The sequence below is a fragment of the Giraffa tippelskirchi genome, chromosome 7, assembly GCF_054371585.1.
Source record: "Giraffa tippelskirchi isolate mGirTip1 chromosome 7, T2T-mGirTip1v1.2.pri, whole genome shotgun sequence".
Taxonomy (NCBI): domain Eukaryota; kingdom Metazoa; phylum Chordata; class Mammalia; order Artiodactyla; family Giraffidae; genus Giraffa; species Giraffa tippelskirchi.
The window spans coordinates 127,818,308-127,845,739 of NC_137281.1; the positions used below are offsets into that span (position 1 = coordinate 127,818,308).

At 40.3% G+C, this 27,432-nt stretch overlaps 1 protein-coding gene and 2 long non-coding RNA genes across 9 annotated transcripts in view; 1 reads left to right on the forward strand and 2 right to left on the reverse strand.

The window, feature by feature from the left end:
- Positions 1-10,340, reverse strand: part of LOC145513344 (uncharacterized) — a 42,122-nt gene extending 31,782 nt beyond the window's left edge. Inside the window, exon 1 of the long non-coding RNA XR_014059319.1 lies at positions 10,219-10,340. This is a non-coding gene — a long non-coding RNA (uncharacterized LOC145513344). The remainder of the gene's footprint in view (positions 1-10,218) is intronic.
- LOC145513349 (uncharacterized) lies at positions 696-10,077 on the reverse strand. Its single transcript, XR_014059324.1, has 3 exons — positions 9,727-10,077; positions 8,122-8,326; positions 696-2,456 (listed from the first exon to the last, which is right to left on the reverse strand). It is a non-coding gene; the product is annotated as an uncharacterized LOC145513349 (long non-coding RNA).
- A 211-nt stretch (positions 10,341-10,551) lies between the features above and the next one.
- On the forward strand, positions 10,552-27,325 carry CDKN3 (cyclin dependent kinase inhibitor 3). Of its 7 annotated transcripts, none has more exons than XM_081509411.1 (8): positions 10,552-10,812; positions 13,017-13,099; positions 14,371-14,426; positions 14,878-14,922; positions 17,395-17,617; positions 21,464-21,495; positions 23,147-23,250; positions 27,091-27,325. In XM_081509411.1, the coding sequence occupies exons 2-8, from the start codon at positions 13,026-13,028 to the stop codon at positions 27,175-27,177; spliced, it is 621 nt and encodes a 206-aa protein (XP_081365537.1). In that variant the 5' UTR covers positions 10,552-10,812; positions 13,017-13,025; the 3' UTR covers positions 27,178-27,325. The 7 variants fall into 7 exon arrangements, with proteins under 7 accessions (XP_081365537.1, XP_081365538.1, XP_081365539.1 ...); XM_081509412.1 differs by having other exon boundaries at positions 23,150-23,250; XM_081509413.1 differs by having other exon boundaries at positions 10,552-10,635; positions 23,747-27,325.
- The last annotated feature ends 107 nt before the right edge of the window (positions 27,326-27,432 follow it).

Genomic DNA, 27,432 nt, shown 5'->3' on the forward strand with positions numbered 1-27,432 from the left:
GAGAGAAAACAAATCTGTTTCTCTTCTTAAACGAGAGACATACTTTCTGATTTTGTATTTTCCTTCTGAAAGAACATTTTTTTTCTTACTTAATTTTGCAAAGAGTAATCAATTAAAAAGAAGTGAGAAACTAGAATCTTTGAATATGGATCTTTCTACTGAAAAACTAGGCTGTAAGGATAAAAGTGATATGGAGGGACTGAGAGGGGTATTTGTTTGGGGATGTGTGTGTGTTAACACTGGAAAGACAAGCTCTTCTTTGAGCTCTGAAGAATTCAATCTCAAGGAGAAGGCAGAAGAGAGGAAATAACTGATGCTACAAGATTCCACAGAAGGGAAGGGGTCTGTCTTATGTATAAGGGATGCCTCATTCAAACTAGAGAAAAAGAGGTGAGCACTGTCGTGGTCATATAAAGTCACAGGTGCAAAGGAAGGCTAGACCACAGGCTGCTTCTTGAGGAAAGTGGTGCAGGAGGTGGGAGGAAGAGCGGCAGGGGGATAAGAGAAAAGGCTGACAAGTGGTCACAGGGCCTCTGCAAGGCAGCCATATTTACTTTCAATATGCCCCATTTGGTAGAGAAATGCTTATAAATGCCTTCTGTCTAAACTGAATAGAAACAAAGTGAGAAAACAAAAGAGAGTAAGGAATACACAAGACGATATTTGCTGTGCAATTAAGAAGCGGGGACTTACAATTATTTGTTCACTTATTTATTCATTCAACAAATAATTACTGAGTGGCTATCTTAAGCCAGATGTTGGTCTAGATACTGTTAACAGTCCTTGGAAAGACAAAAATCCCTGCCTCAGGGAGCACATATTCTTGTCCTCTCCATATATGCCAAGGTAGGCCTTGCTCAAGTTCCTAAAAAGTGTTAGTTTCTCTCACAAGCTTCCATTCCTTTACAGAACGTGCCACGTGACAGCCTCTCTTCCTAATAAAGGGCAGGAGCACAAAAGTAAATATGAATCAGCTACAATGGAGGACAGGTTGGTTAATACTCATTCAAATAAAAGTGGAAGGACATCTCAGAGAAAGAATGCCACGATTCAGTTTAGGATTTGGTCAGGCCTCCAGATTTAACAGTCTCTGAACAAATTAGTGTTTTCTAATAACCTATCTGACACATTATGTTCGGAATGCGATTTTCTGATTAAGGCACTAGGCAGGAAACTACTTCAGGAGAAATCAGCAGACAGACACTGTAAAACCCATGCAAGGTCCCCCAGGTGTTTGCTGCAGAAGCTGAAAGGGGCAAGGGATGTGGCCATATCCTTTCTGGTCAGGTTTCAGGATAAATAAACTCAAAGGACAGAACTGTAACTAGGATTTAGCCACCTTGGGAAGGAGCATGGTGTTTGAACAACATCATTCCCAGACTGAAAGCTGCTCAGACCTGGATCATCATTCCAGGCGCTTGGCACACTGGTTGATACCAGCAGCCAAGTGCATAACTGCCAGGAACTGGCCAAATCCACAGAGACGACAGTCACTTCTGAATACTGAAAAGTGTTTGTAATATACCGTAATGAACGTAAGCCTGACTCATTTAATCAGGTCTAGGCCCACACTGGGGATTTCTGCATGGGAGGGAGATGTGTACTGAAATCCTTCCTTTCTCAGCTGCCATCTCCCATTCCAGGAAGAACAGAACTGTTACAGGGTTGTCCCTGCCAATTTCTGTTTCATATTTTAGGTCATTTATATGGATGCTTATAACATACATGTTTCCAACTCATTTTTGAATTCACTTTGATGTGATGAAAATAATGCTCTTTCTCTTTATCTTAGATTCTACTGAAAATGAACTGTTACTGAAAGACAGAAATTTAAGAATATCAGACTCCTCTCCATTCCTGGCAAACTTATCAAATTGATTTCCCCAAAACCAATGAGATGAGATGGGAGAAAGGTGCTAGTCAAACTCCCCTGTGAGAAGCTGTCTGATCCAAGGCCTCTCTGGGCTAAAAGCAATTGGGACAGGAGTTGGCCAAACTTTCTCCTGACATGACGATGGAAGATCTGGCCAACTGTTCTAGGCTCTCTTCCCGGCTTCTTTTATGTTGATCCTTAATTTTTCAAGTTCAGAAATCTGATTTCCCAAAGATCATTCCAGCCTCAGATAACTGATTCATAACCAAATAAACTCACTAGGAAACTCTCTGAGCTCAGAAGTCAATTCAGTGATTTTCAAGTAGCGATTTCATTCCACATGCTGCAGATGAGTCAGGTGATGAGGTGATTCGTCCAAGTTCACTCAGCTCATTGCAGAACTAGGACTTGAATCCAGGTCTTTTGACTTCAAGGCCTTCGCCCTTCCTGCTAGAGCACCCCACCTTCCTGGTGGGGACCCAGCATGCAAGGACAACCGGAGGCTACAAAATGGCTTCCAATGAGCAGGCACACTGATGGAGTGCAGGCAGGCAACAGGGTAGGACAGACTGTGTTGAGAAAGCTGGCCGTGAACAGCAGAATCCAAGTGATTGAGGGTCAGGAGCCAGAGTCCAGGTCCAGGGCAGGCCAGGGATAGGAGAAAAGGCAAGAGATAATTAGGGCTCCATTCAAAACTAAGATATGATCGAAATAGAAATGGTCTCAGGAACACAGCAAAAGCCAGATTAGGAAAATTGGGCCCAAGCCATTATGGGTGGACCCTCAGCCACAAGTATTAACCTCCAACTGAATTTCAGAGCCTTTATTCCTGCTTCTTGTGAAAAGAAGAAACCATCTAAGACCAGAGCAGAAACCAGCCTGTAGGTGGAGCCAAGTGGCTGCCAGCTTTGGGGCTGAGGAAAAGCAGGGGCAGTGAGCTAGGCTGGAGCTACAATGCCACACCAGCCTTCAGATTCAAAATCCTTTTCTACATATTCTATTTCTTGACTGTTCTGAAATGTGATCTTGATGCAGTTTTGCCTCTGAAAAACTTTCCTAAAGGTGGGATGGAGAGAGGGTGTCCATATAATTTACTACCCCACCCTGGACACTTTTGAAAGTCAAAGAGAGAGCTATTAATAATTACTCCAGGGCAACCCACAGCATAAACCAGGACAAAGCCAGGCCACTCGGTCATGCAGTCACCCCAGCTTGAGACAAAGCATCGGGACTCAGACATGCCCAGGCACAGCTGGTGGAGGGTGAGAGAATCTTGCCAGGACTGTTTCCCAGAGAGGCCAGAGGGCTCCAGAGGACTAAGGGAAGAGAAAGTCAAAGCACACAACTTGAGTAATGACATCACGACAGAGCCAGAGGGGAGGGATGGTTCTCAGGACTGCCCACTGTTGGCCACCCGCAATGTCCTATACAGCCAGTGAAACTAAAAGGAGCTGTTTCATTAAAATCTCCACGGGAAGTTGAAAATGAAGTGTTAGCAAAGTTCTGCACCAGCAATTTCAGCAAGATATGGGTGGCTCCAGTGGATGGCACTGCAGATGGGTGGGACATCAGTGTTAGCAGTAGTCCCAGCACCTTCGGTGGATGTCAGCATGGCAGCTGCTCCAGGTTTGAGCTATGACCCAAAGTGACAAGCAAGGGCGAGCAGAAGAGCCAAAGACAGTGGGTGCCTTGCTCTTGCCTCTCCAAGCATATGGGACATCATCCATCAGCACACACTGAACTAGTATGGGGAACAGAGAGGGGCTGCAGTTTCATAGAGTAGATAGACTAGGAATCAGAGAAATATTATTTCATAAAGGATGGTTACTGTAATTTTAATTTTAGCCCCAAGCTGGTGGATGAGGTGCTCACTGATGGTGCCTAAAGTTGGGAACCTTCCTAATTTGGGACCACTCAGTTCACATCATAGTTTTATGGTCTCAAGTAGCCATGTACCCCCAAAATATATACATTGAAATGATGTGGATATTTATAAAATAATGCACAAGATATTTACACATGGTAACAAACACATAATACAGAAACATTTTCCAACATTTTCTGAAATTTATGGAAATTTTTCTACCTCTTAAAAAATGGCATCTACTAGTACTCTCTGATATCTAACCAATTAGCGTTAGTCTTTTGAAAATTTGAAATTAGTACCCACTGAACAGCTAAAATGAAAAAGAGAGGCAATACTAAATGTTGGCCAAAATGTCGACCTAAAATTCTAACACGGCTTGTGGAAGTGTGAAGTGATACAATCTCTCTGCAAAACTATTTAGCCATACTGAATAAGGATGAATATATGTGCTTCCACTCCTATTATACATCCAACAGCAATATATACATATGTTTACCAAAAGACGTGGACAAGGATGTTTATAGCAGCACTATTTATAATAGCCCAGCCCTGGAAACTACCCAATGTCTATCAACAGTTGTTGTTGTTCAGTTGCTCAGTCGTGTTCGACTCCCTGCGACCCCACAGACTGCAGTACGCCTGGCTTCCCTGTCCTTTACCGTATCCCAGAATTTGCTCAAACTCATGTCCACTGAATGGATGATGTCATCCAACCATCCCGTCCTCTGTCATCCCCTTCTCCTCCTGCCCTCAGTCTTTCCAGCATCAGGTCTTTTCCAATGAGTCAGCTCTTTGCATCAAGTGGCCAAAGTATTGGAGCTTCAGCTTTAGCATCAGTCCTTCCAATAAATATTCAGGGTTGATTTCCTTTAGGATTGACTGATTTGATCTCCTTGCAGTCCAAAGGACTCTCAAGAGTCTTCTCCAACACCACAGTTCAAAAGTGTCAATTCTTTGGCTCTCAGCCTTCTTTATGGTCCAACTCTCACATCTGTACATGACTGCTGGAAAAATCATAGCTTTGACTATATGGACCTTTGTTGGCAAAGTGATGTCTCTGCTTTTTAATACACTGTCTAGGGTTGTCCTAGCTTTTCTTCCAAGGAGCAAGCATCTTTTAATGAGAATGAACAACTACAATCCCACACCACAATGTGAGTAAATCTCACAAACACAAAGTTAAGCAACAGAAGCCAGACACAAAAGATGCCATTTGTATACAATTTGCAAGGAAGAAAAATTAAGGAATAGTCTAAGAAGTCAAACCAGAGGTGACCTTTGAAGTGTCTAGTGGACAGGGACACAAAGGAGACTTCTAGGGGCTGGTAATATTCTGTTTGCTAATTTAAGTGCTGGATACACAAAGTTGCAATTTTATCAAGCTTATCATTTATCATTTTGGTACATTCTACTAGTCAAACTGGTCCTCAAGGCCAGCCCATATGTAAAAGGAAGAGTATTATACTCCATTTGGTGATGGAGAACGGCAAAGTCACAGTGCAGACGAGTCTGTGGAATGAGTGAAATTGTTGTATCCATTCCCATTATAAAATGCAACAGCATTTTGAAATTTAAATAATATTTTAAATATGCTTTACAACCTACTCCAGTTATCCAGTGTAAATTAGAACTCAGTATCATTCTGGGGTAAAACAGAGACCTTAGGAAGGTAAAGAAAAAAATAAGAATACCAGCAACCAAAGTGCACAAGACAAGGAAGGATTCTCCAGTTTGGGTTACATGCCTTCTTTGAACCATTAACTGTAACCAGAGGTTGTCCAGTCACTAAGTTGTGTCCGACTTTTTGCAACCCCATGGACTGCAGCACGCCAGGCTTCCCTGTCCTTTACTATCTCCTGCAGTTTACTCAAACTCATGTCCATTGAGTCTGTGATGTCATCCAACCATCTCATTCTCTGTCACCCCCTTCTTCTCCTGCCCTCAATCTTTCCCAGCATCAGGGTCTTTTTCCATTGAGGCAGCTCTTCGCATCAGGTGGCCAAGTATTGGAGTTTTAGCTTCAGCATCAGTCCTTCCAATGAATATTCAGGGTTGATTTCCTTTAGGACTGACTGGTTTGATCTCCTTGCAGTCCAAGGGACTCTCAAGAGTCTTCTCCAGCACATTTCAAAGGCAGGGAATTGGGTACATTTATGGATCAACCCCAGTCACATGCCCAACAAAACCACATGAAATGAGACAGGAGCAACTTACCAAAGGGAGAAGCAATGGGAAAACAAAATATGCCTACTGCAGATGTCATAAACTGTACCAAATGGTCATCACAAGGGAAATTTTTAAACTTGATATGTCAAGAATGGGGAAGTATGTTCTCTCCAAGTTGCAGTCAACTCTAAGATCTCTCCCTAACACACATGTCAAATCCATTATCGTTAATAATAAAATACTTTTAAAATATGGATTTATGTATAAAACATATTAACACATCCAAGTATAATCTCTGATGGTAATCATGTTTCATTTCTCTTTGAGCTTTTCTAAAAATACTCCTCTATGAACATGTGTTAACACTTTTCTCTCTGGTAGTTTGGATAATTCTTCCACATTGTTTTGACCACATACATTTCTGTTAAGTCATGAATCACACACCAAAAAATTAACTGAAGACTACAGGTGTGGCAGGCTGAACTTCAGCTCCCACTTATCCTCTCCAGGGAGAATCTTGGGGACTAGAGAGAAACTAGGTTTACTAGAATGCCATTTAACCAGATAGCTCAACCAGAGACCTCGTCAGTTTATGTGGGACCCTCCACAATGAAGGGACCTAGCTGAGCAGAGAAGAATGGTTTAGCATAAGACCAGGACTCTTTCTTTGCAAGAAGCAGAGTTAAAACCATGTTATAGGAATCTAAATTCCTCTCATAGACTATCTTAGTTCTTTTTTTAGTATTTAGTTTTAAGCTGGCTTTTCCACACTCCTCCTTCACCCTCGCCAAGAGGTTCTTTAGTTCCTCTTCACTTTCTGCCTTTAGAGTGGTATCATCCACATATCTGAGGTTGCTGATACCTCTCCCAGAAATCTTGATTCCAGCTTGTAACTCATCCAGCCCTGCATTTCTCATGATGTGCTCTATGGATAAGTTAAATACATACGGTAACAATAAACAGCCTTGTCAAACTCCTTTCTCAATCCTGAACCAGTCAGTTGCTCCATACAGGGTTCTAACTGTTGCTTCTTGATTGGCATACAGGTTTCTCAGGAGACAGGTAAGATGGTCTGCTATTTCCATCTCTTAAAAGTTTTCCACAGTTTGTTATGATCCACACAGTCAAAGGCTTTAGCATAGTAATGAAACAGAGGGAGTTGATCATGGCATCTGGTCCCATCACTTCATGGCAAATAGAAGGGGAAAAGGTGGAAGCAGTGATGGATTTTCTCTTCTTGGACTCTAAAATCACTGCAGGTGGTGACTGCAGCCAAGAAATTAGAAGAAAATGCTTCTTGGCAGGAAAGCTATGACAAACCTAGACAGTGTGTTAAAAAGCAAAGACATCACTTTGCCAACAAAAGTCTGTATAGCCAACGCTATGGTCTTTTCAGTGGTCATGTATGGTTGTGAGAGCTGGACCATAAAGAAGGCAGAGCACCAAAGAATTAGTGCTTTTGAACTATGGTGTTGGAGAAGACTCTTGAGAGTCCCTTGGACGGCAAGGAGATCAAACCAGTCAATCTTAAAGGAAAGCAACACTGAATACTCACTGGATGGACTGATGCTGAAGCTGAAGCTCCAATACTTTGGCTACCTGATGCAAAGAGCTGACTCACTGGAAAAACCTTGATGTTGGGAAAGATTGAGAACAGAAAGAGAATAGGGCGACAGAGGATGAGATGGTTGGATGGCATCAATGATGCAATGGACATGAACTTGAGTAAACTCCATGAGATGGTGAAGGACAGGGAAGCCTGGTGTGCTGCAGTCCATGGGGTCGTGAAGAGTAGGACACAACTTGGCAACTGAACAACACAACATGTCTTAGAGTATATCTCAGGTGGGCAAATATTTTCTATCAAGGACCAGAGGGTAAATATTTTAGGCTTTGAAGGCCATTCAATTCCTGTAGCAACTACTCAACTCTACCACTGTAGTGCAAAAGTAGTCATGGACAATACTTAAACAATGAGTGTGTCTGTGTTTTAATAAAACTATTTATAAAAACAGGCATGTGAGATTTGGTTCATGGGTTATAGTCTACAAACGCTGGACTGGAAAAAAGGGAAAAAAAGAAAACCCTACATCACAGAGGTGAGATGTGTTTGGGTAAAGAGAAACCCTAGACCGGCCCTGCTGGTGAAAAGAACAAACAGAAATTGAAACAATCCCAGTTTACTCCAGCCCTCCACATCTCACCCTCTTCCTACCATGGGACTGGAGCTCATCCACTCCTCTTGCAGAATCATCAAAAGCTAGAACAGATTGAGACTATGTTCATATACAGTTGAGGCCAGAGGTGGCAGAATTTGCATGTCCCTTCACGATCAAAGGGACTGGGATTTCACTAGTTCCAAGGGTGGGGGAAGGGTGGATAAGTTCTGAGAAGTGTCTGATGTTGAAGATTAAAGAGATCTGTGGAGACAATAGTGGGAGAAGTGGAAAGAAGGTAAGCATAAGGGAATGAAGGAGTATCAAATATCCTGAAGCCAACCCCGAAAGTACCTGAAACCCAGGTCCCAATCTCTCCTTGAACCCTCTCAGAATGCTTCAGAAAAGAGGCTCTTAAGCCTCCCACAAGGCCCTGCTTAACTGACTGCCTCACTCAATCAGCTTCTCCCATACTCGTCTCCTTGCTGTTCTTTGAACACACCTAGCACATTCCCACCCCAGGGCCTTTGCACCTCCTCACTCTTCAGACAGACTGAAAACTCTCCCTCTAAATATTCAAATGGTTCACTCTCTCTCTTCATTTGGGTTTCTCAAGTAACATCTCAAAAATGCCTTCCCTGACTTTTCTATCTAGCATCCTCATCAGACTCCACTTGTTTTAATTTTTCTTCATAGCACATATCACAGCCTGACAGTCTCCCCCAATAGCATGTGAGCCGCCATAACATCAAGGACTTTGTTTAGTTCACTCAAGTATTCTTTGTACCTTGAATAGGACCTGGGTGCTCAATAAATATTTACTGAATAAATGAAAGACTCAAGTCCAACCTATCTGTGATGGCTAATTTTATGTGTCAACTTGGATAGGCTATTGTGCCTAAACAGTTGCTCAAAATGTATTCAAGATGTTTCTGTGAGGGTGTTTTTGGATGAGGTTAACACTTTAATTGGTGGACTTTGAGGAAAGCAGATTCTCCTCTATAATGTAGATGGTCCTTATCTAATCAACTGAAAGTCTGAACAAGAAGGCAAGTAAGCATTTTGCAGCAAATGGGCTTTGGCCTTCATCTGCAGCATCAGCTGGTTCTACAGCAGACTGCCTCTGAACTATAACCACAACGTTTTCCTGAGTCTTCATCCCCCCTAGCATCTCCCATCAGCTTTTGACTTGCCAAGCCTCCACAGTTGTGAGAGCCAATTCCTTAATATAAATCTCTTTATGTACATATCCTATCCCCCCCCCCACCCGGAGAACCCTAATACAGTCTCTAAGTCAAACTGTGCTACCTTCTTTACTAAAGAATTCTTCTCAATAGCTCTCTTCCCACTGGTTTCCATAACATGAGTCAGGCTGCTGAAAGTTCTGCATATTTTTGTCAGATCTGCCGGTAATACTGCGCCAGGTGACCTTCTTCCCCACAGCCAATTAAATGGGGACTGGAGAATGGGAGAGAGAATAATCTAACACATTTTTTAAAGATTAGAGCCAATTATTTAGAAAAATTGGCACTTAAAACCATCTGGAGACTTTTAATCTCCCCTTCATAACATACTATTTCATTCATATTTCATGAACAGGAAGGTTGATCTACCTCTTATGTCTATATCCTGGAATGCTAAGAAAAATAAAATATCAAACATACAAAGTATGTTTATATTCTGCGTTTGGGGCAACTTCCACAGCAACTTCCACAGTACTCAGTTCAGTTCAGTCGCTCAGTCGTGTCCGACTCTTTGCGACCCCATGAATCGCAGCACGCCAGGCCTCCCTGGAGGCCAACTCCCGGAGTTTACTCAAACTCACGTCCATCGAGTCAGTGATGCCATCCAGCCATCTCATCCTCTGTCGTCCCCTTCTCCTCCTGCCCCAAATCCTTCCCAGCATCAGGGTCTTTTCCAATGAGTCAACTCTTCGCATGAGGTGGCCAAAGTATTGGAGTTTCAGCTTCAACATCAGTCCTTCCAATGATTTCCTTTAGGATGGACTGGTTGGACTAGACATACCATAATTATAAAGTCTATAGGATGTAGTGTGTTTTCACAAGATGCCTCAGACCAAATGCTCCCCACTATGCCCTTAAAAAATGAGTTTAAAAAAATTAAGGAAACAAACAAAATTCCGTACTCGGCACTACCTTAGAATCCTGCCAAGAGGAAGCCCCACTTTCCAACATCCTCACGGCTCCTGGGCTGTCTTTAAACGATATCGCTCCGCCCCTTTCCCAGCCCCCTCTACGCTTGCAACCGGCGGGAGGAGAGCGCCCTCCCAGCCAATCAACGTTCAGCAAGGCCCTCCTCCCGCGCGTTTTTCAAAGGCCACCTACTAACCAATGAGCGGTTAGAGGCCGAGCCAGGGCGCCCGGAGGCGGAGTAAAAAACAGGAAGTGGGGGTCCGATTGGTTTCAAGAAGACGCCTCGCCCCACCTCACAGAAGGATGTACCAATGAGCTGAGTGGAGGGGCTGGCTCGGCTCGGGGCTGAGGCTGAGATACCGGTGCAGCCTAAGGGAGGCGGTGGCCGATCAGGACGTGGGGTGGCCCGCAATGAAGCCGGTGAGTGGGGCCGGGGATTGGAGGAACGGAGCCGCAGGAATGGAAGCGGTCCTGAGGCCAGTTCTTGAGCCCGGGGACAGCCTGGGCCTGGCCGCCGCACAACTCGCGCAGTAACTGTCCAGGGTAGGGGAGGCGGCGCTATCCCGGGACCTGCGAGGATGGCGGCAAAGAAACAGGGTAGGTGGCTGGCCAGGGGAAGACGGACATTCGCTACGCGCCTGTTGTGGGCTGTGAGCTGTCGCATACAGGGTCTCCTAAGCCTCGCGATAGCCCTGCCAGAAAGGGCTGAGTCCCGTTTTAAGAAGGAAACTGAGGCGTAGAGATCTTGTGTCTCCGTGCATCATTCAGCCTGATACCCCAGCTCCAAAGCATATCCCGGGCTGCCTGGGCCCCCTGAGAAGCAGTCCTCACCGCTGACGGGGAAAACTTTATGAAGATGATTAACAACCCCCGCTTGTGGGTGTGTCACCACTGTCACCATGCCACTGGGCCACCAAGCACTGCTTCCCTTTCCCTGGAGTTCAGAATCTCTGGGCCCAAGGAAGCAGAAACATCCAGCTCTGTTAGGATTTGTAAACCTGGCTGGGAGAGCCTGAGTGAAGGGGCCACATAAATTGAAACTCAAATCACCAAAATTGCCTTAAAGAGAAAGAAAGAAAAAGCAGGCTTAAGGGCCAGAAACCCCACGTGACTCACATCACCTACCACCAGGGTTGACAACCCCCTGAAAGGTCTCCATTTGCGTTGACTTGACAATAACAATACAGAGAGATCCAAAGCAACTCAAATCCACAGCCTAAATTGGCTCTGTAATGTGATCTTCTAGTAACAAACAAGATCATTATAGAATATAGCTTCAGAGCTAGAAAAGACATTAGGCGGTTATACTTGCTAATCCCTGTGTTTCCACGTGGAGGGACACCAGCTGTCACTTGTCCCCAGGAGGGGGAGAGTGAGTGATATGATTCCTGTGTTTGGGAGGAGCTGAACTCAAGGAACTCATTCGTTCCTTCCCTTCTCTTCACAGAGAGTACTTTCTAGGGTGCTGTCTGCCACAGGGTGGGGGAGGGGAGCTGAACTATCCATCACTGTCTGTGCCTGAGTGGATAAGTCCAATTCTGAAGTGAAGAATTGACAAGCCCACTTGACCTCAGCTTTAAAGCCGCATCCTCCATCTGACCCTCCATAATAAAACTGACATATTGATCTCCATGCCTCTCCAGTGTCTCATCCCTCAGTTGACTCCAACTAGGAAGTAGAAGAAAGGTGTGTTTTTTTATTGGTCTTATAACACAACACATCTTGCATGTAGAAATTCTTCCAAAAAAAAAAAAAAGAAGAAGAAATTCTTCCCACACGATTGAGTTTTGACTTCTTAGATTAGCACACAAAGTCCATCTCAATCTCTCTAGTTTGGTGATTCACAAATTAGAGGCAGGTTATTGCATCTATACTTCCCACCCTGCTCCCCAATCAAACTACTAAGCTGTATGGGGGTTATCTTTAGAGAAATGAGAAAGCTACTTCTTGAGCTTCCTCTCCTCTGCTCTAATGTCACAATTCCTGAATACAGCTGGCCCTTGGTATCCTCAGATGCGGAGGACCAACTGTACCGTTTTGTTTTTTGTAAGGGACTTGACCACCAGGGGATTTTGGAACCCATGGTGTGTGTATGGGTTGGGGGGTTGCCCCTGGAACCAACCAGTCCCCACTCAGATGCTGAGGAACTACACTGTACACAAGCACATGTGGTTTTAGTTTACTGTCTTAATTGCCTTAACTTCTCTATTTGCCTGAAAACCTCCTGCTCGTCCACCAAAATCCAACTAATGGATCTCTCCTATGTGAAGCTTTCTCCAGCTCCCTAAGCAGTCAGTACCTCCTCTGCTCTGAAGGTCATAGTTTATGCTTCCATTTTAGCACTTCTAACTTTCTTGAATCTATGTACACATTGTCTCTCCAACTATACTGAAGGCAAACTATTTAGTTTATGGATCTTTGCATCTCCAGAGCTTGGCAAATGGAAGTGTCCAAGAAGTGTTTGTGAATGAATGAATAAATATCCTCACTTTATAGTTTTGGAAAACTGAGATCCAGCAGAAACTGACATCACTTGTCTGAGTTTATACAGTAAGTGGCAGAGTCAAGACCAGAAGACAGGCTTCTTGGTTCCCACTGCAACACTCTTTCCACTGCATAGTCGTGTAATTATTAATAGGATGGTAAATAGCAATAGTTTATTATTGATATTACTGATCTCTGATATTCCAGGTTGAATAAATTGCAAATATGCCTCAGTGTGTTTAAGCAAGGATCAGTTTTGCTAAAACTATAGGCAAATATTCTTTACAGTTATTTAACATAATTGATTTCTTTTGAAGCCTAGTTCAATGCAAACAAGTGAGTTTGACTCATCAGATGAAGAGCCTATTGAAGATGAACAGACTCCAATTCAGATATCATGGTATGATAACATTTCTGAGAGTTAATGAGCTAAAATATTTGAGGTGTACATCATAATCTTTGTATAATTTAGTCTATATATTGTAAATGATTCTCTTCTGATGATTATATAATTTTTATCTTTTTATATCTATGATAGAATAAGATTTTTTTGAAGCAGGGAGGTGGGAGTGGTGGGAGTTCCTTCCTTATTCATTGAGAAAACCATAATAGAAATGAGTTAAGATTGAAATGACCTCCCATTTAGTACTAACACCTTCCTATTCTTTCATGACAAAGGAATAGTGTATGAAATATAGGATGAGATCATCTGTTATCCTTTATTCAAATCCAAGAACTACTTGCCACAGTAGTGCATCTACCAGCAGACCCTGTTTAAGATAAAAGCCATATTACCATAGATACAATAACAAAGCAAATGTTTTTTATAGAAAATCAGCTTCTAAATCTTGGCAGTGACTTACACCAGATTCTCTACGACCACCAATCAAATGCTTCCTCTTATCCCTGTAAATGTAATAATCTCTCTCTTTAATCATTTGCCTTGCTGTAGGAAGAGGGAAAAAGTGTTGGCCCTATAGGTATTTTATTCTGCCATCAAATAGCAATTATTTTTCATTTCCCTTTCTAAACCCTTTTTAGACTCAAAAACTTATCTAATTTTCAAAGTCAGGTAGTATTTATATGATGCCCCCTATTTTCCTCTAAACTCATCTCATCTCTTTTGCAGACATGGTGAGCCTCTGCCTCCTTTGTCCCTGAGGACTGCAAACTGGGAATAGGATTTCTTGAAATTATTTCATTTTAACCAAAATCCATTACAACAAAGAATAGGTGGCCTGTGGTTTTTATTCTATGAAATTATATCTTTTTAAGGAAGTCCTATACAGAAATCTGGAGATGAAATTGTCAAAATGCTCATTTTCAGCTTATTACCTAAGGTTACTAATACAAAATATCTCAGTAACATACTGCAGGGTAACTTAAGTACAATTTATACTAGCTTTTGGCATTACTATCTTTAAGTTAGTTTAAATAAGTTTGCCACTTTTAAGACTTAAATTCAACAAAGCAAATGATAAGTCCCTATTTTAAAACTCCTAGTCCTTCCAAGCCTTTTTATGGCGAACACATTGATACTTAACTGTGAATTTTTGTTTTGCGACTGCTATAAAACTTTAAAACACCTTTGTTCAGGGCCCAGCACAAATGTTTGTGTAAATGTCCATCTATGACTCTAAATTGAAGTTGATAAAGTTTTCTTCCTTTCAGGCTACCCCTGTCACGAGTGAATTGTTCTCAGTTTCTTGGTTTATGTGCTCTTCCAGGTAGGTGACACTACTGATCTATTAGAAATAATTTTTGTGTCAGCTAGCACATCATTCTCTGTACTGAGGAGTAAGAGAATTTCACAGACTATCAGCATAGGAACTCAGTTCTGGAAACCCTGTTGGTGGGCTATTGATAAAGGAACATACATCTACTCTTCAGCCCTCCAACTCCACATTCACAGGTCTACATTTCTAATTTACTTATCTCAAATGTAATATGGGAGTACAGCGTAAGGCTAAGGACTACAGCCAGGTTCTTGTTACAGAAATCTGAATCCCTGGAATTATATTCCTAAGAATATAAGAAATTGAAGTTCACACTCAAAATGGAATTGGTGCGTATAAACGATGTGTAATGATTTTCTACAGTAGCTATTTATCTGTTTAAATATACTTGTTATTTATGACCAAAAACTGACTCTTTGACTTGCCTTGTCATTACTTACAGGTTGCAAATTTAAAGATGTTAGAAGAAATATCCAAAAAGATACAGGTAGGTGTAATATGAGAAAACCATCTTTACAGGTTTTTAAAAAATAATACTGAAAATCTCTTTGTCATAAAGAACAAACTGTAGTCTCTTCTGAATTTTCACAAAAATGTTCAGTATTTCATGAAGTTTCAAACTATAGACTTATTCTGATATATGAAGAAGTATTTGTGAAGAGCAAAGAGAACTATCATGTACTAAAAATAGTGCTGTTTTTCACTAATTGTTGTCGTTTTGTACATATAAACTGCTTTTGAGGTTAGAATGTATAAGTTGGAGGGAGAAAAATAATATAATAGAAAACTGGAATTGCAATGCCTAGAACTTTGAACATACTGCTCTTTGCAGACTTGACTGTATTGGAAATTAAGCCTGAGTTGGGAACCCAGAGGTAGTATTGAAATTGTCTATCCCAGATAGAAAATTTATAGAACCAGGGTATAGGTAGAAAAGGTTAAATAGGATCTGATCTCCACATGCCCAAAGATATTCATAGCCTGAAGCTTAATAATCCTGTAAATACACTGATAATCCATCCTGATTTGACATTTATAAATTGCATGATACTAACAAATTTAGATTTTCAAATATTTTTTTCTGGTTGACCTGGAATATCTCCAGCTTACTTGTCCTACCAATGTCCTTATAATAAACCAAAACAAAAATGTATATATTGTTTGATTCTGATTACTATAGATTTTATAAATCTCAAAGTTCTTTCCTTGTTATCCTAGAATATCAATTTGCTAATATACTTTCTTTAATTTATCTCCCAAAAAAGATTTAAAAGACTAATAGATTAGTTGACCCTTGCAGTATTTGTAAAGATTTTCTGCTCTAGAGATATCCACCGTGGTAGGCAATTTCCATTTGGAGAACAATCATTTATGTCATGAGCAAAATAACATTTAAATCATTGGTTCAAGAAACAATCTTGCACACTTTGGAAAGCCCTATTCATTTAGTCTCTTCTGTGAAAGGAGTTTCCAGTTTTTTACCAACACTTTTTTCTTCCAATGAAATCTTAAATGGAATCCAACATACAAAACACGTAACAGTGTTTGAAGGAGGAGACCTAGACTCTCCTAGCAGCACTTCCTGTGTCCTTCCTCAGAGTCCTTTCTGGGAAAGTTGAAATCTACTAATCCAACCTAAATAGTAGAAATTATTCAATGTGTACAGGAGGCAATAGGAAATTACCTACTCTCCTAAAAATGGTTAAATATGTCAACTACACGTTAAACCCTTTTACAAGTACAAAAGCATAGTAGTATTATCTAGAACAGCTGTCCTTAGAAACATCCTGGGAGCCACAAATAGAAGCCATATATGTACTTTGATATTTTCTAGGGGCCATGTTAAAAAAGTAAAAACAGGTAAAATTAACTCATTTCAGTGGGTTTTAAGTATAAAACAAATTATTAATGAGATAGTGGTTTTTTGTACTGTACTTGGTCTTTGAAATCATACATGTATTTTACACTTATAATACATCTCAATTTGGACTAGCCATAATTCAAGTACAGGTTTAGCATTTCATGATAAAAGTACTTTGTATTTAAATAGCTAAATGTCCTTGGATTTGGTGGGCGGGGAGAGAAAAAGAGCAATCAGATGAGCCAGAATTATTCATTATGAACCAAATGCTCTGTAGTGAATATTGCCATGAGGAAGCTCCAGTAAATAGAATGATGTGTAGTACTATTGCTTGGTACATATCATTACCCTGAAACTCACTGCTGCTGCTGCTGCTGCTAAGTCACGTCCGTCGTGTCCAACTCTGTGCGACCCCATAGACGGCAGCCCATCAGGCTCCGCCATCCCTGGGATTCTCCAGGCAAGAACACTGGAGTGGGTCATACAATTTTCATACAGCTAATGCTTTTATTTCCTTGAAACCCTAGTTCATAAAATTAAATGCATAATTGTGTGGTACAGTGCAAATATAAGAGAGAATATAAGAGCTCAGGCATCATGGCTATGCTAGAGATTTTATATACAATGCTTAGGGTGCAACAAAATAGTCTTAAACATAGCAAACAAGGTTGATTTGGTGAGGAGAAAACAGAGAAAATGTGCTATCATTCCTTCTTATTTTGAAATATTAGACTTTAAAATTAGATTTTAAAATTTAAAGCAGTATTATAAAAATTATTTTTCAAAGCAGCAATATAATTGACATTTCAAAATCCAGTAAAAGGATTTTGACTTATCAAGTTAGATCTCATTTTAATCATGTTTTGGTTCAGATGTTTCTAATTCCTATTTGTGCTTAGTTACTTTTTACCCTAGTTTGAAGACAGATCAGTATTGTTTAGGTTATCAATAAGCACTTCAAAGTTAACAGGTTATCATTTGTTATTTACTTAATTTGTTCAGCTTAAGGGACTTAATTCTGTATTTTCCCTCCTGACTGTATTTAAATTTGTAATGTTTTGTTCATGTGTGTCCTTGTGTATCTTGGTCTATTGGCAGAAGAACTAAAGAGCTATGGTATACAAGACATATTTGTTTTCTGCACCAGAGGGGAACTGTCAAAATATAGAGTTCCAAACCTTTTGGATCTCTACCATCAGTATGGAATTATCACTCATCACCATCCAATTCCAGATGGAGGGACTCCTGACATCACCAGCTGCTGTGAAATTATGGAGGAGCTTGAAATTTGCCTTAAAAATAACCGAAAAACCTTAATACAGTATGTTCTCCTTTTCTCCATATAATACGTGAGAAATGTCCCAGTCAAAAATGATTTCTCAAATTATTGCATCCGTATGCACTTATTACCTACCTTATATTTCATTGCAAAGATTTAAAGGAGGTAACACATGAAAAGTCCTGCACAATGCCTGGCACAGAGCAAGCACTCAGATATTTGCCATGATGATTTTTGAAGAGTAAGGACAATGAATGAGTAGATTGGGAAATTTTTAGAATAGGGTAACAGGCTTTTTTTTTTCCTTTTCCCTTTTGCTAGACCTTTACTCATAATTTGGGGATACTATCCTTCCCAAAAAGGTCAGTGTGCCATTCTTGTTATATAACAACACCTTAACTATCAGTCAACCTTTCAGTTACTTTCTTCCAACAGCAAGAAAGTCAATTTTTTAAAACATTAGCAGCAAAGGAATCATCCCTAACCCATGAGCAATCCTAAAAACAGGATTTGAAAATTTTATTTGATGATATGAATTTGCTACCTGAAAGAAAGAGAAAAGAGACTTGCATTTTTTTGTCAGTGGTTGTACATAAGCTACTGGTATCAAAGTTTAAAACAAAATGAATTAAGGGAGAAAAAAGGGAGAGAAGAAACAAGCTTGGAGAAAGGAAGAGAGTGACAATCAGCAGTAGACAGCAGCACTGCAAAGACTCGAAGTGGTGTCATGGAAAGTAACGTAGTTATGCCGGAGGTAAGCCCCACAAAGCAGAGGGGAACCAGCCACAGAGAGAAAACTAGTCCTTCTTTGTGATTGCAATTTTTTTTTTGGTATCTTAGTCTGTGTAATCCTTTCTGGAGCAACATAGAACATTAAGTAGTATGATACCTCAAAAGCTCTTAAGGTCACTACTATGCGCTAGAAAGTATACAAACTATACCAAACAACATAGTCTCAGGGCACCTATTAAAAGAGCAAGCCCAGCCAGCTTCTCTCACCTTAGATCAAGAGTTCTGGGGCTTCATACCAATAGTTTATGTTTTTAAAAACAAATCAACCTAGTACAGAGGTCTTTGGGAACACACATCTGTTTATGACCAAACTAAACCCTGATGTAGCGAACTGTAAAGCAGGGGAGAAAGAACAAGAAGTCATTTTATATCCTACAGTTTCCAAACTTACTCTATAGAAAAACATCATCTCTCATCTAGTAGTAATTGTAGAAACAAAATTTTAAAATAAATAGTTATCTATATAAATTTGCTGATAAGTCTAAGTAAAATAGCATTAGATACATGGAGCTGGTGGAAAGATAATTTACAATTTTGGGACCCATTTTTCAAATTCTGAGATTTCTTTTTTTCCCAAATCTTTGAAAGCTTCTGCCGAAAGATTACTAGAAATCAAACTAGCTCAGTTTAGAGAAGCTTAACAAATTCTACTCTAGCAGGTTCCAGCAAACCAAATGCTCTGATGTTTGAACACAAACAGGATGGAAAGGTGAATGGGCAGTCTTGCTTATGTCGAATGCTTCGGGCTCCCATAAAATAAAGCATCTGATGACTGGAAATTTTCATCATCCTAGACTTTTCAAAGGTGTCCCTACAGAGACTAATGTTTGTTCAGACAAAGAGTTTCTATTCATTCTCCCATCCTTGAATGCCGACATCGCTAGACAGCTCTAGAGTTTATTCCTCAGAAACAGCATCTGGTAAATTTTTTTTTCCTGTTGTTTTCTATCTGTGCTGCCCTCACTGGCTTTCCTGGGACTTTTTTGTTCCTTTATAAAATCAGTGCCTATTGTATTATACCATTTCCTAGGGCTGTTATAACAGAGTACCACACACCGGGTAGCTTAAAAAACAGAAATTTATTCCCGCCCAGGTCTAAAGGCTTGAAGTCCAAAATCAAGGTGCCAGCAGGGCTATGCTCCCTCCGAGACCCTGGGTAGATTCCTTCCTCCCTTGTTCCTATCTTCTGGTGCTGGCCGGCCATCCTTGGCATACTTTGGCTTGTAACTGCATCACTCCACTCCCTGCCTCTGTCATCACATGATTCTCCCTCTCTGTCTGTGTTTTCATATGGAGTTTCCTCTTAGAAGGACACCACTCATACTGGATTGGGCTTCCTTGGTGACTCAGACAGTAAAGAATCCGCCTGCAATACAGGACACCCAGGTTCAATCGTTGGGTCAGGAAGATCCCCTGGAGAAGGGAACGGCAACCCACTCCAGTATTCTTGCCTGGAGAATTCTATAGACAGAGGAGCCTGCCAGGCTACAGACCATGGGGTCACAAAGAGTCAGACACGACTGAGCAACTAACAAAATTTTCAAATAAGGTCACATTCATCGTACCAGGGATTAGGTACATATCTTTTCAGGGACACAGTTCAACCCAATGTATGAAGCATCGTATATGAAATATTGTGAATACAAAGCACACACTCTGAGATGCAGTTCCCACCCTCAAAGAAACCACAGCTGACGAGGCTATCACACAAGTGTAATAACACTCAAACAGATGTATGCGCGGCAGTACACAGGATGGCAGTGGTTTCTGTGGGGGAACAGAGACACTTCAGAAGTTGAAATTTGAGCTAGATTTTGAAGGATAAGTAGGAATCAACCAAACAAAGGAGGAAAGATAAAGGCAGCAAGAGATGTAAGTGGTACGTTTTAATCTTACAGAAAGCCACTGAAATATTCTGTCTTTATACAGTAGAGCCTCATCTCTGAAACAGGCTATAGCCAGGACATTGTGGAAAGCAAGTTCATCAGTTACTCAGGGGTTAGTACCTGTTTGATCCCCTCACATCCTGTCACAAGACACGTATCTACAGCTCTGTCTACGCATACACCACTGTAACTGATGTACTTGATGAGTTGTCAGCACCTAAATGGCATTAGTACACTCTTTTAGAAAAGTCAGAAGTGTCTAATAAACTTTTTTAGGATCTTTGAAACTGATTCAAGCGAATGTTTTCATTGCTTTAAGAATTGATCCTCATTTTCCTAGAAAATCCAGTTATATAGAACTGCTCATTTCTTCACAATGCTACATAATAGCAGCTAATGCTCATTTATTTCTTACTCTGTGCCAAGCTCTGTTGTAAGCTTTACAAATGTTACCCCATTCAATCCTCACTATGACATAGATACTGTTGATGTCCCCATCTTATAGGTGAAAAGCCTGAGGCCCAGAGAGGTTAAATAACTTAGGCTGACACATCTAGTAAGTGACAAAGTCAGGATTCTCAACCCCAGGCAGTGGGGCTCCAGAGCCCAAGCTCTAAACCTACGGGATACACTACCTCTGTACTCTTATTACGTGACTGAAGAGTTATTTATATGGACCTGTCTCACAACGACTAAGGTTTTGTTTAGAGAAAAATAAAGAGGCAGTTGGTAAAACTAGTCTATTTTCTATCAATTTAGTAACATGTTACACTCCTCAGATGTTCAAAGTGAAGGTGGCTTATGACTCTTCGACACCATGGACTGTAGTCCATGCAATTCTCCAGGCCAGAACACTGGAGTGGATAGCCGTTCCCTTCTCCAGGTGATCTTCTCAACCCAGGGATCGAACCCAGGACTTCCACATTGCAGGCAGATTCTTTACCAGCTGAACTACCAGATGTTGAAAAAGGTCAATAAAAAGGTTTTGCTTTCCTTGGCCCTTTGAGGTATACGGAATACCTCCCAGCAAATAAATAAGCATACTTTGCTCTTGACTGGTTCATTCAAATATACTTATTAAACTCTGTGGGCACAAGGCACTGTGCTAGGCATTAGACTAGAAACAGAAGGCAAAAAGAGCAAGTCTCTGGTTATAATTGTTGGGATGGAATAAAAATGTACAAACTTCAAAACTGTATTTCCCTTTCAGCTGTTATGGAGGACTTGGGAGATCTTGTCTTGGTAAGAAATATATTTCCATTATTCAGTTTTTGTTTTTTACCTCATAGTAGGAAAACTCATTTTTCTGGGCCATATGCTCACTTTGTATGAAAATCAGACAAAACATAATATATGTCTACTAAGACCCAAAGGATTATTTAAGGCCCTACATTTAGTGTTCCTTAGAAATCTTGGGTGAGAGTGGAGTGGGAGGTGTTTTCAGCATTGTTTTAGAGGATTCTGGAAAACAATTTTTATGTCTTAGCACCTGCCTTCTTGTGTTTTATTTTCTAATGTCTTCCCCATGCAGGTATTATGATACAGTAACTTCTAAATATCCATGGGTAACATAAGCTTAAAAACCTGAGTTACATATGTTAACTTTAAACTTTTCAAAAATATGTTGGAAAAATAGCTAATGAAATAACACAGTGGGAGTAACAATTATTCCTTTTACCGTTGGACAGTATCAAAATTACAAACTTTTGTGTAAAGATACTATCAGGATGAAAAGACAACCCACAGAATGGGAAAAAATATTTGCAAACCATGTATCTGATAAGGGACTTACCTAGACTACATAAAGAACTCTTACAACTCAATAAAAAGACAGACAACCCAATTAAAAACCGGGCAAAGGATATGAGCAGACATTTCTCCAAACAAAATACACAAATCACTAATAAGCATATGGAAAAATGCTCAACATCTTAGTCATCAGAGAAATGCAAATCAAAATCACAATGAGATACCACCTAACACCCATTAGGATGGCTATTATCCAAAAAATGGAAAGCAAGAGTTGGCAAGGGTGTAGAGAAACTGGAAACTTACTCTGCTGCTTGGAATGAAAAATGATGCAGCTGCTTTGGAAAATAGCCATGCAGTCCTTCCTCCTGCTTACCCCATTGAGTTACCATATGACCCAGCAATTTCACTCCTAGGTATATATCCAAAAGAAATGAAAACATGTTCATACAAAACTTATGAACATTTATAGCCATATTATTTATAACAGCCAAAAAAATGGAAAAGCCTAAATGTCCACATCAACTGACAAATGGATAAACAAAATGTATAGCCATACAGTGGAATATTATTCAGCTATAAAAGGGAATGAAGTACATGCCACCATATGTAAATATCTTGAACACATAATGCTAAGTGAAAGAAGCCAGTCACAAAAGACAACATATGATTCCATTTATTTGATATGTCTAGAATAGGCAAATCCATAAAGACAGAAAGTAGATTAAATGTTGCTTAGGGGAGGGGTGACAGGATGATGAGTGATACGGGGATGATGACAAAAGGGTACAGGGTTTCTTCCTGAGATGATGAAAATATTCTAAAACTGTGGCGACGGCTTCACTAAAATCCACTAAATTGTACACTTTTGATGAATGAATTGTGGGATATGAATTTTAATCACTCAATAAAGCAGTTTTAATAAAAAAGAATGAAGCCAAGTTTTAATTCAACTGCAGTCGTTTAAAATAATTTAACTGTCGAAAACACACACTAAAAAGTCTTAGTCATCTAATTCATTTCAAATAATTACAGCAAACTCAGTCTTCTGCACAACAGAAGTCTAAACTAAATATGAATTGTTGTATCCCATTGTCAATTTATAATATACATAATATATGCTTCTTCTCTCATGTTCTGTTAGTAGCTGCTTGTCTCCTCCTATACCTGTCTGACACAGTATCACCGCAGCAAGCCATCGACAGTCTGAGGGACCTGAGAGGATCTGGAGCAATACAGACCATAAAGGTAAGAAGGGTGACTGTTCTCATGAGGCTGTGGTTAGGGGCGGACTCTCACAGTGCAACATGTCCTCATAGGGGCCATGAAAATCCAAAGCATCCTATTATCCATGTATCACCTGTTTATATTTTGACTTTTTAAATTTACATTTAAATAAGTTCAGCTTTTCCAAACAAAATAATGAAAAATTATGAACTTTCCAGTTTATTCTTCCAGGATCCATTCCTTTACAGCTTTTGCCCATTCAGTTCTGGGAATAAATTCTGTCACCTTGGAAAATGAGGCAATTTTTACTATAAAATTGGTAGTTTCTAGGTAGACTTCTGACCAAAAAGTAGCTCGTGAAGATCCTCTTATGGTATCATTAAACATTTAACAAACACAGATGAATGACTCTAATAGAAAAAAAAAATGTAAAGTCATTCTAGTTATCCTTTGCTGTGACTAACCAAAGTGACATCTTTCCATTTACTTTCTCTTTAAAACCAAAAACACTGAGTAGCAATGCCCCAAGGATATTACCGATTTGTAGATCTGTAATGCCAACAGAAAAATATACCCAACTGAATGCAGAGTTCCAGAAAATAGCAAGGAGATGTAAGAAAGCCTTCTTAAGTGACCAATGAAAAGAAATAGTGGAGAACAACACAATTGGAAGACTAGAGATCTCTTTAAGAAAAACTGGAGTTACCAAGGAAACATTTCATTCAACTGCTAAGCTAAGTCGCTCAGTCGTGTCCGACTCTGTGGGACCCCATAGACGGCAGCCCACCAGACTCCCCGTCCCTGGGATTCTCCAGGCAAGAACACTGGAGTGGGTTGCCATTTCCTTCTCCAATGCATGAAAGTGAAAAGTGAAAGTGAAGTCGCTCAGTCGTGTCTGACTCTTCTCGACCCCATGGACTGCAGCCTACCAGGCTCCTCCATCCATGGGATTTTCCAGGCAACAGTACTGGAGTGGATGGGCACAATAAAGGACAGAAATGGTATGGACCTAACAGAAGCAGAAGATATTAAGAAGAAGTGGCAAGGATACACAGAAGAACTATACAAAAAAGATTAATGACCCTGATAACCAAGATGGTGTTCTCTACCTAGAGCCAGACATCCTGGAGTGTGAAGTCTAGTAGATCTTAGGAAGCATTACTACAAACAAAACTAGTGGAGGTAATGGAGTCCCAGCTGAGCTTTAAAAGATGATGCTGTTAAACTGCTGCACTCATTATGCCAGCAAATTTGGAAAACTCAGCAGTGGCCACAGGACTGGAAAAGGTCAGTTTTCATTTCAATCCCAAAGGAAAGCAATGCCAAAGAATGTTCAAATTACCATACAATTGCACTCATCTCACATGCCAGCAAGATTTTGCTCAAAACCCTTCAAGCTAAGCTTCAGCAGTATGTGAACCAAAAACCTCCAGATGTACAAACTGGATTTAGAAAAGGCACAGGAACCAGAGATCAAATCTCCAACATAAACTGGATCATAGAAAAAGCAAGGGAATTCCAAAAAAACATCTACTTCTGCTTCACTGACTATGCTAAAGCCTTTGACTGTGGATCACAACAAGCTGTGGAAAATTCTTAAAGAGATGGGAATACCAGGCCACTTTACCTTCCTCCTGAGAAACCTTTATGCTGAAAAGAAGCAAGTTAGAACTGGACATGGAACAATAGACTGGTTCCAAATTGGGAAAGGAGTACATCAAGGCTGTATATTGTCACCCTGCTTATTTAACTTATATGCAGAGTACATCATGCAAAATGCTGAGCTAGATGAATCACAAGCTGGAATCAAGATTGCCAGGAGAAATATCAGCAACCTCAGATATGCAGATTATACCACTTTAATGGCAGAAAGTGAAGAGAAACTAAAGAGCCTCTTGATGAAGGCGTAAGAGTCTATCACTTGGCAAATAGATGGGGAAAATGTGGAAACAGTGTCAGATTTCATTTTCTTGGGCTCTAAAATCAATGCAGACGGTGACTGCAGTCACGAAATTAAAAGATGCTTGCTCTTTGGAAGAATAGCTATGTCAAACCTAGACACAGCTTTTTAAAACTTTGGAAAACTCAGCAGTGGCAGTTTTAAAAAGCAGAGACATCACTTTGTCGACAAAGGTCCGTATAGTCAGAGCTATGGTTTTTCCAATAGTCAGGAATGGATGTGAGAGTTGGACCATAAAGAAGGCTGAGCGCCAAAGAATTAACACTTTCAAACTGTGGTGCTGAAGACTCTTGAGAGTCCCTTGGACCAGTCAATCCTAAAGGAAATCAATCCTGAATATTCATTGGAAGGGGTGATACTGAAGCCAAAGCTCCAATACTTCAGCCACCTGATGTGAAGAGCTGGCTCACTGGAAAAGACTCTGATGCTGGGAAAAACTGAGAGCAAGAGAAGGAGGTCACAGAGGATGAGATGGTTGGATGGCATCACTGATACAATGGACATGAGTTTGAGGAAACTCAAGGAGATAGTTATGGACAGAGAAGCCTGGCATGCAGCAGTTAATGGGGTTGCAAAAAGTTAGACGCAACTTAGCGACAGGACAACAACAATGCTAACTTGCCTTCCTTTCCCAGTTACCTGGTCTCAGCTTTAGGACTAAGTCAGAGGAGCAGGTTCTGAAAACAGAAGCTCCCCCTTGTTACCTGTTAAAATCAAATGATGCTTCAAATTTAAGATGTTCCCAAGTGTCTCTTTGACAAGAACAAGTTACATGGACAAATGTATGTATATGTGTGTATATATGCGTGTTTTGCATCTTTAATCTTAAGCCCACATTAATATAGGCTGTCAATTTATCACCTCAGCATTCTGGGGCAAACATGGTTTTTCCATCTCTATGCTGGTATAAGTTAAGTTAGCAGTATGCAAGCCCAACTTCTCAATAGTAATACAAAATGAGATTTGGGGCAGGGTAAGAATATCCTCTGGGCAGCTGTTAAAACTCCAAATGAATTAATTAAAGAATCTATTTTGCTTATCTGTTAAGATCAGTAATTTTACTTCAGTATTTTCTATTATGGAAATTGTTCCAAAATGATTTTATCATCACAAAAAGCAGACAACTAAGGATTTTGTAAATCAAGAAATAGATTTTTCTTGAATATACTGTTACTTGCTGCAGACAGTGCCCTTCCCTGTGGACTTACTCCCCAGGAGAAAATGCATTAGAAACAGAATACCAGACCTGGTTTCGATCCCTGGGTTGGGAAGATCTCCTGGAGAAGGGAACAGCTACCCACTCCAGTATTCTGGCTTAAAGAATTCCATGGGGTCGCAAAGAGTCAGACACAACTGAGCAACTTTCACTTTCATGTGTTATTTTTAAACTTATTTGCTCCTGCCAATAAAGGGAGAAATGATTTTACAGACATAAAATGCTCATCTGTATTTCATAATACCTGCTAATTTTTAGAGATTTTTAAAGCAAGTTTTTCACACTATATATAGCTTTTGTTGTTGTTTAGTCACTAAGTCGTGCCCAACTCTTTGCGACCCCATGGACTGTAGCCCTCCAGGCTGCTCTGGCCATGGGATTTCCCAGGCAAGAATACTGGAGTGGGTTGCCATGCCCTCCTCCAGGGGATCTTCCTGACCTAGAGATCAACTTAGGGGTCTTCTGCATTGTAGGTAGATTCTTTACCACTGAGCCACGACGGAAGCCCTGTATGTAGCTTCACTGAAAGATAAAACTTCCCCAAGATGTAAATACCTCCTTACCGAAAAGGATGTAGAATCGTTTTTACCAAGTATTATTTTGATTCCTGATTCCAACTAGTTTCATGACTACTCTGGCAATTAGCTTTCTACAATGTATTTCAGTGTATCTTTACTTTTTTCAGCAATATAATTATCTTCATGAGTTCCGGGACAAGCTAGCTGCACACCTTTCATCAAGAGATTCACTATCAAGATCTGTATCTAGATAAAAGAATTTCAAATAGCATATATATATGACCATGTCTGAAATTTGAGTTCTCTAATAGCATTTGTATTGAAACTACTAGTGTTATCAAATTGAATGTAATGAATAGTAAATGTACATGTGCAGATATTCCTAAAGCTTTTACTGACAAATTTCATTGTGTCTCTTTCATATCTTATAGGAGATAGAAAAACTGTTAACACAATTTTCCTTTAAAAATACACCAGCTATTCTGCTGTATTTTACCTAGAGGTAATGT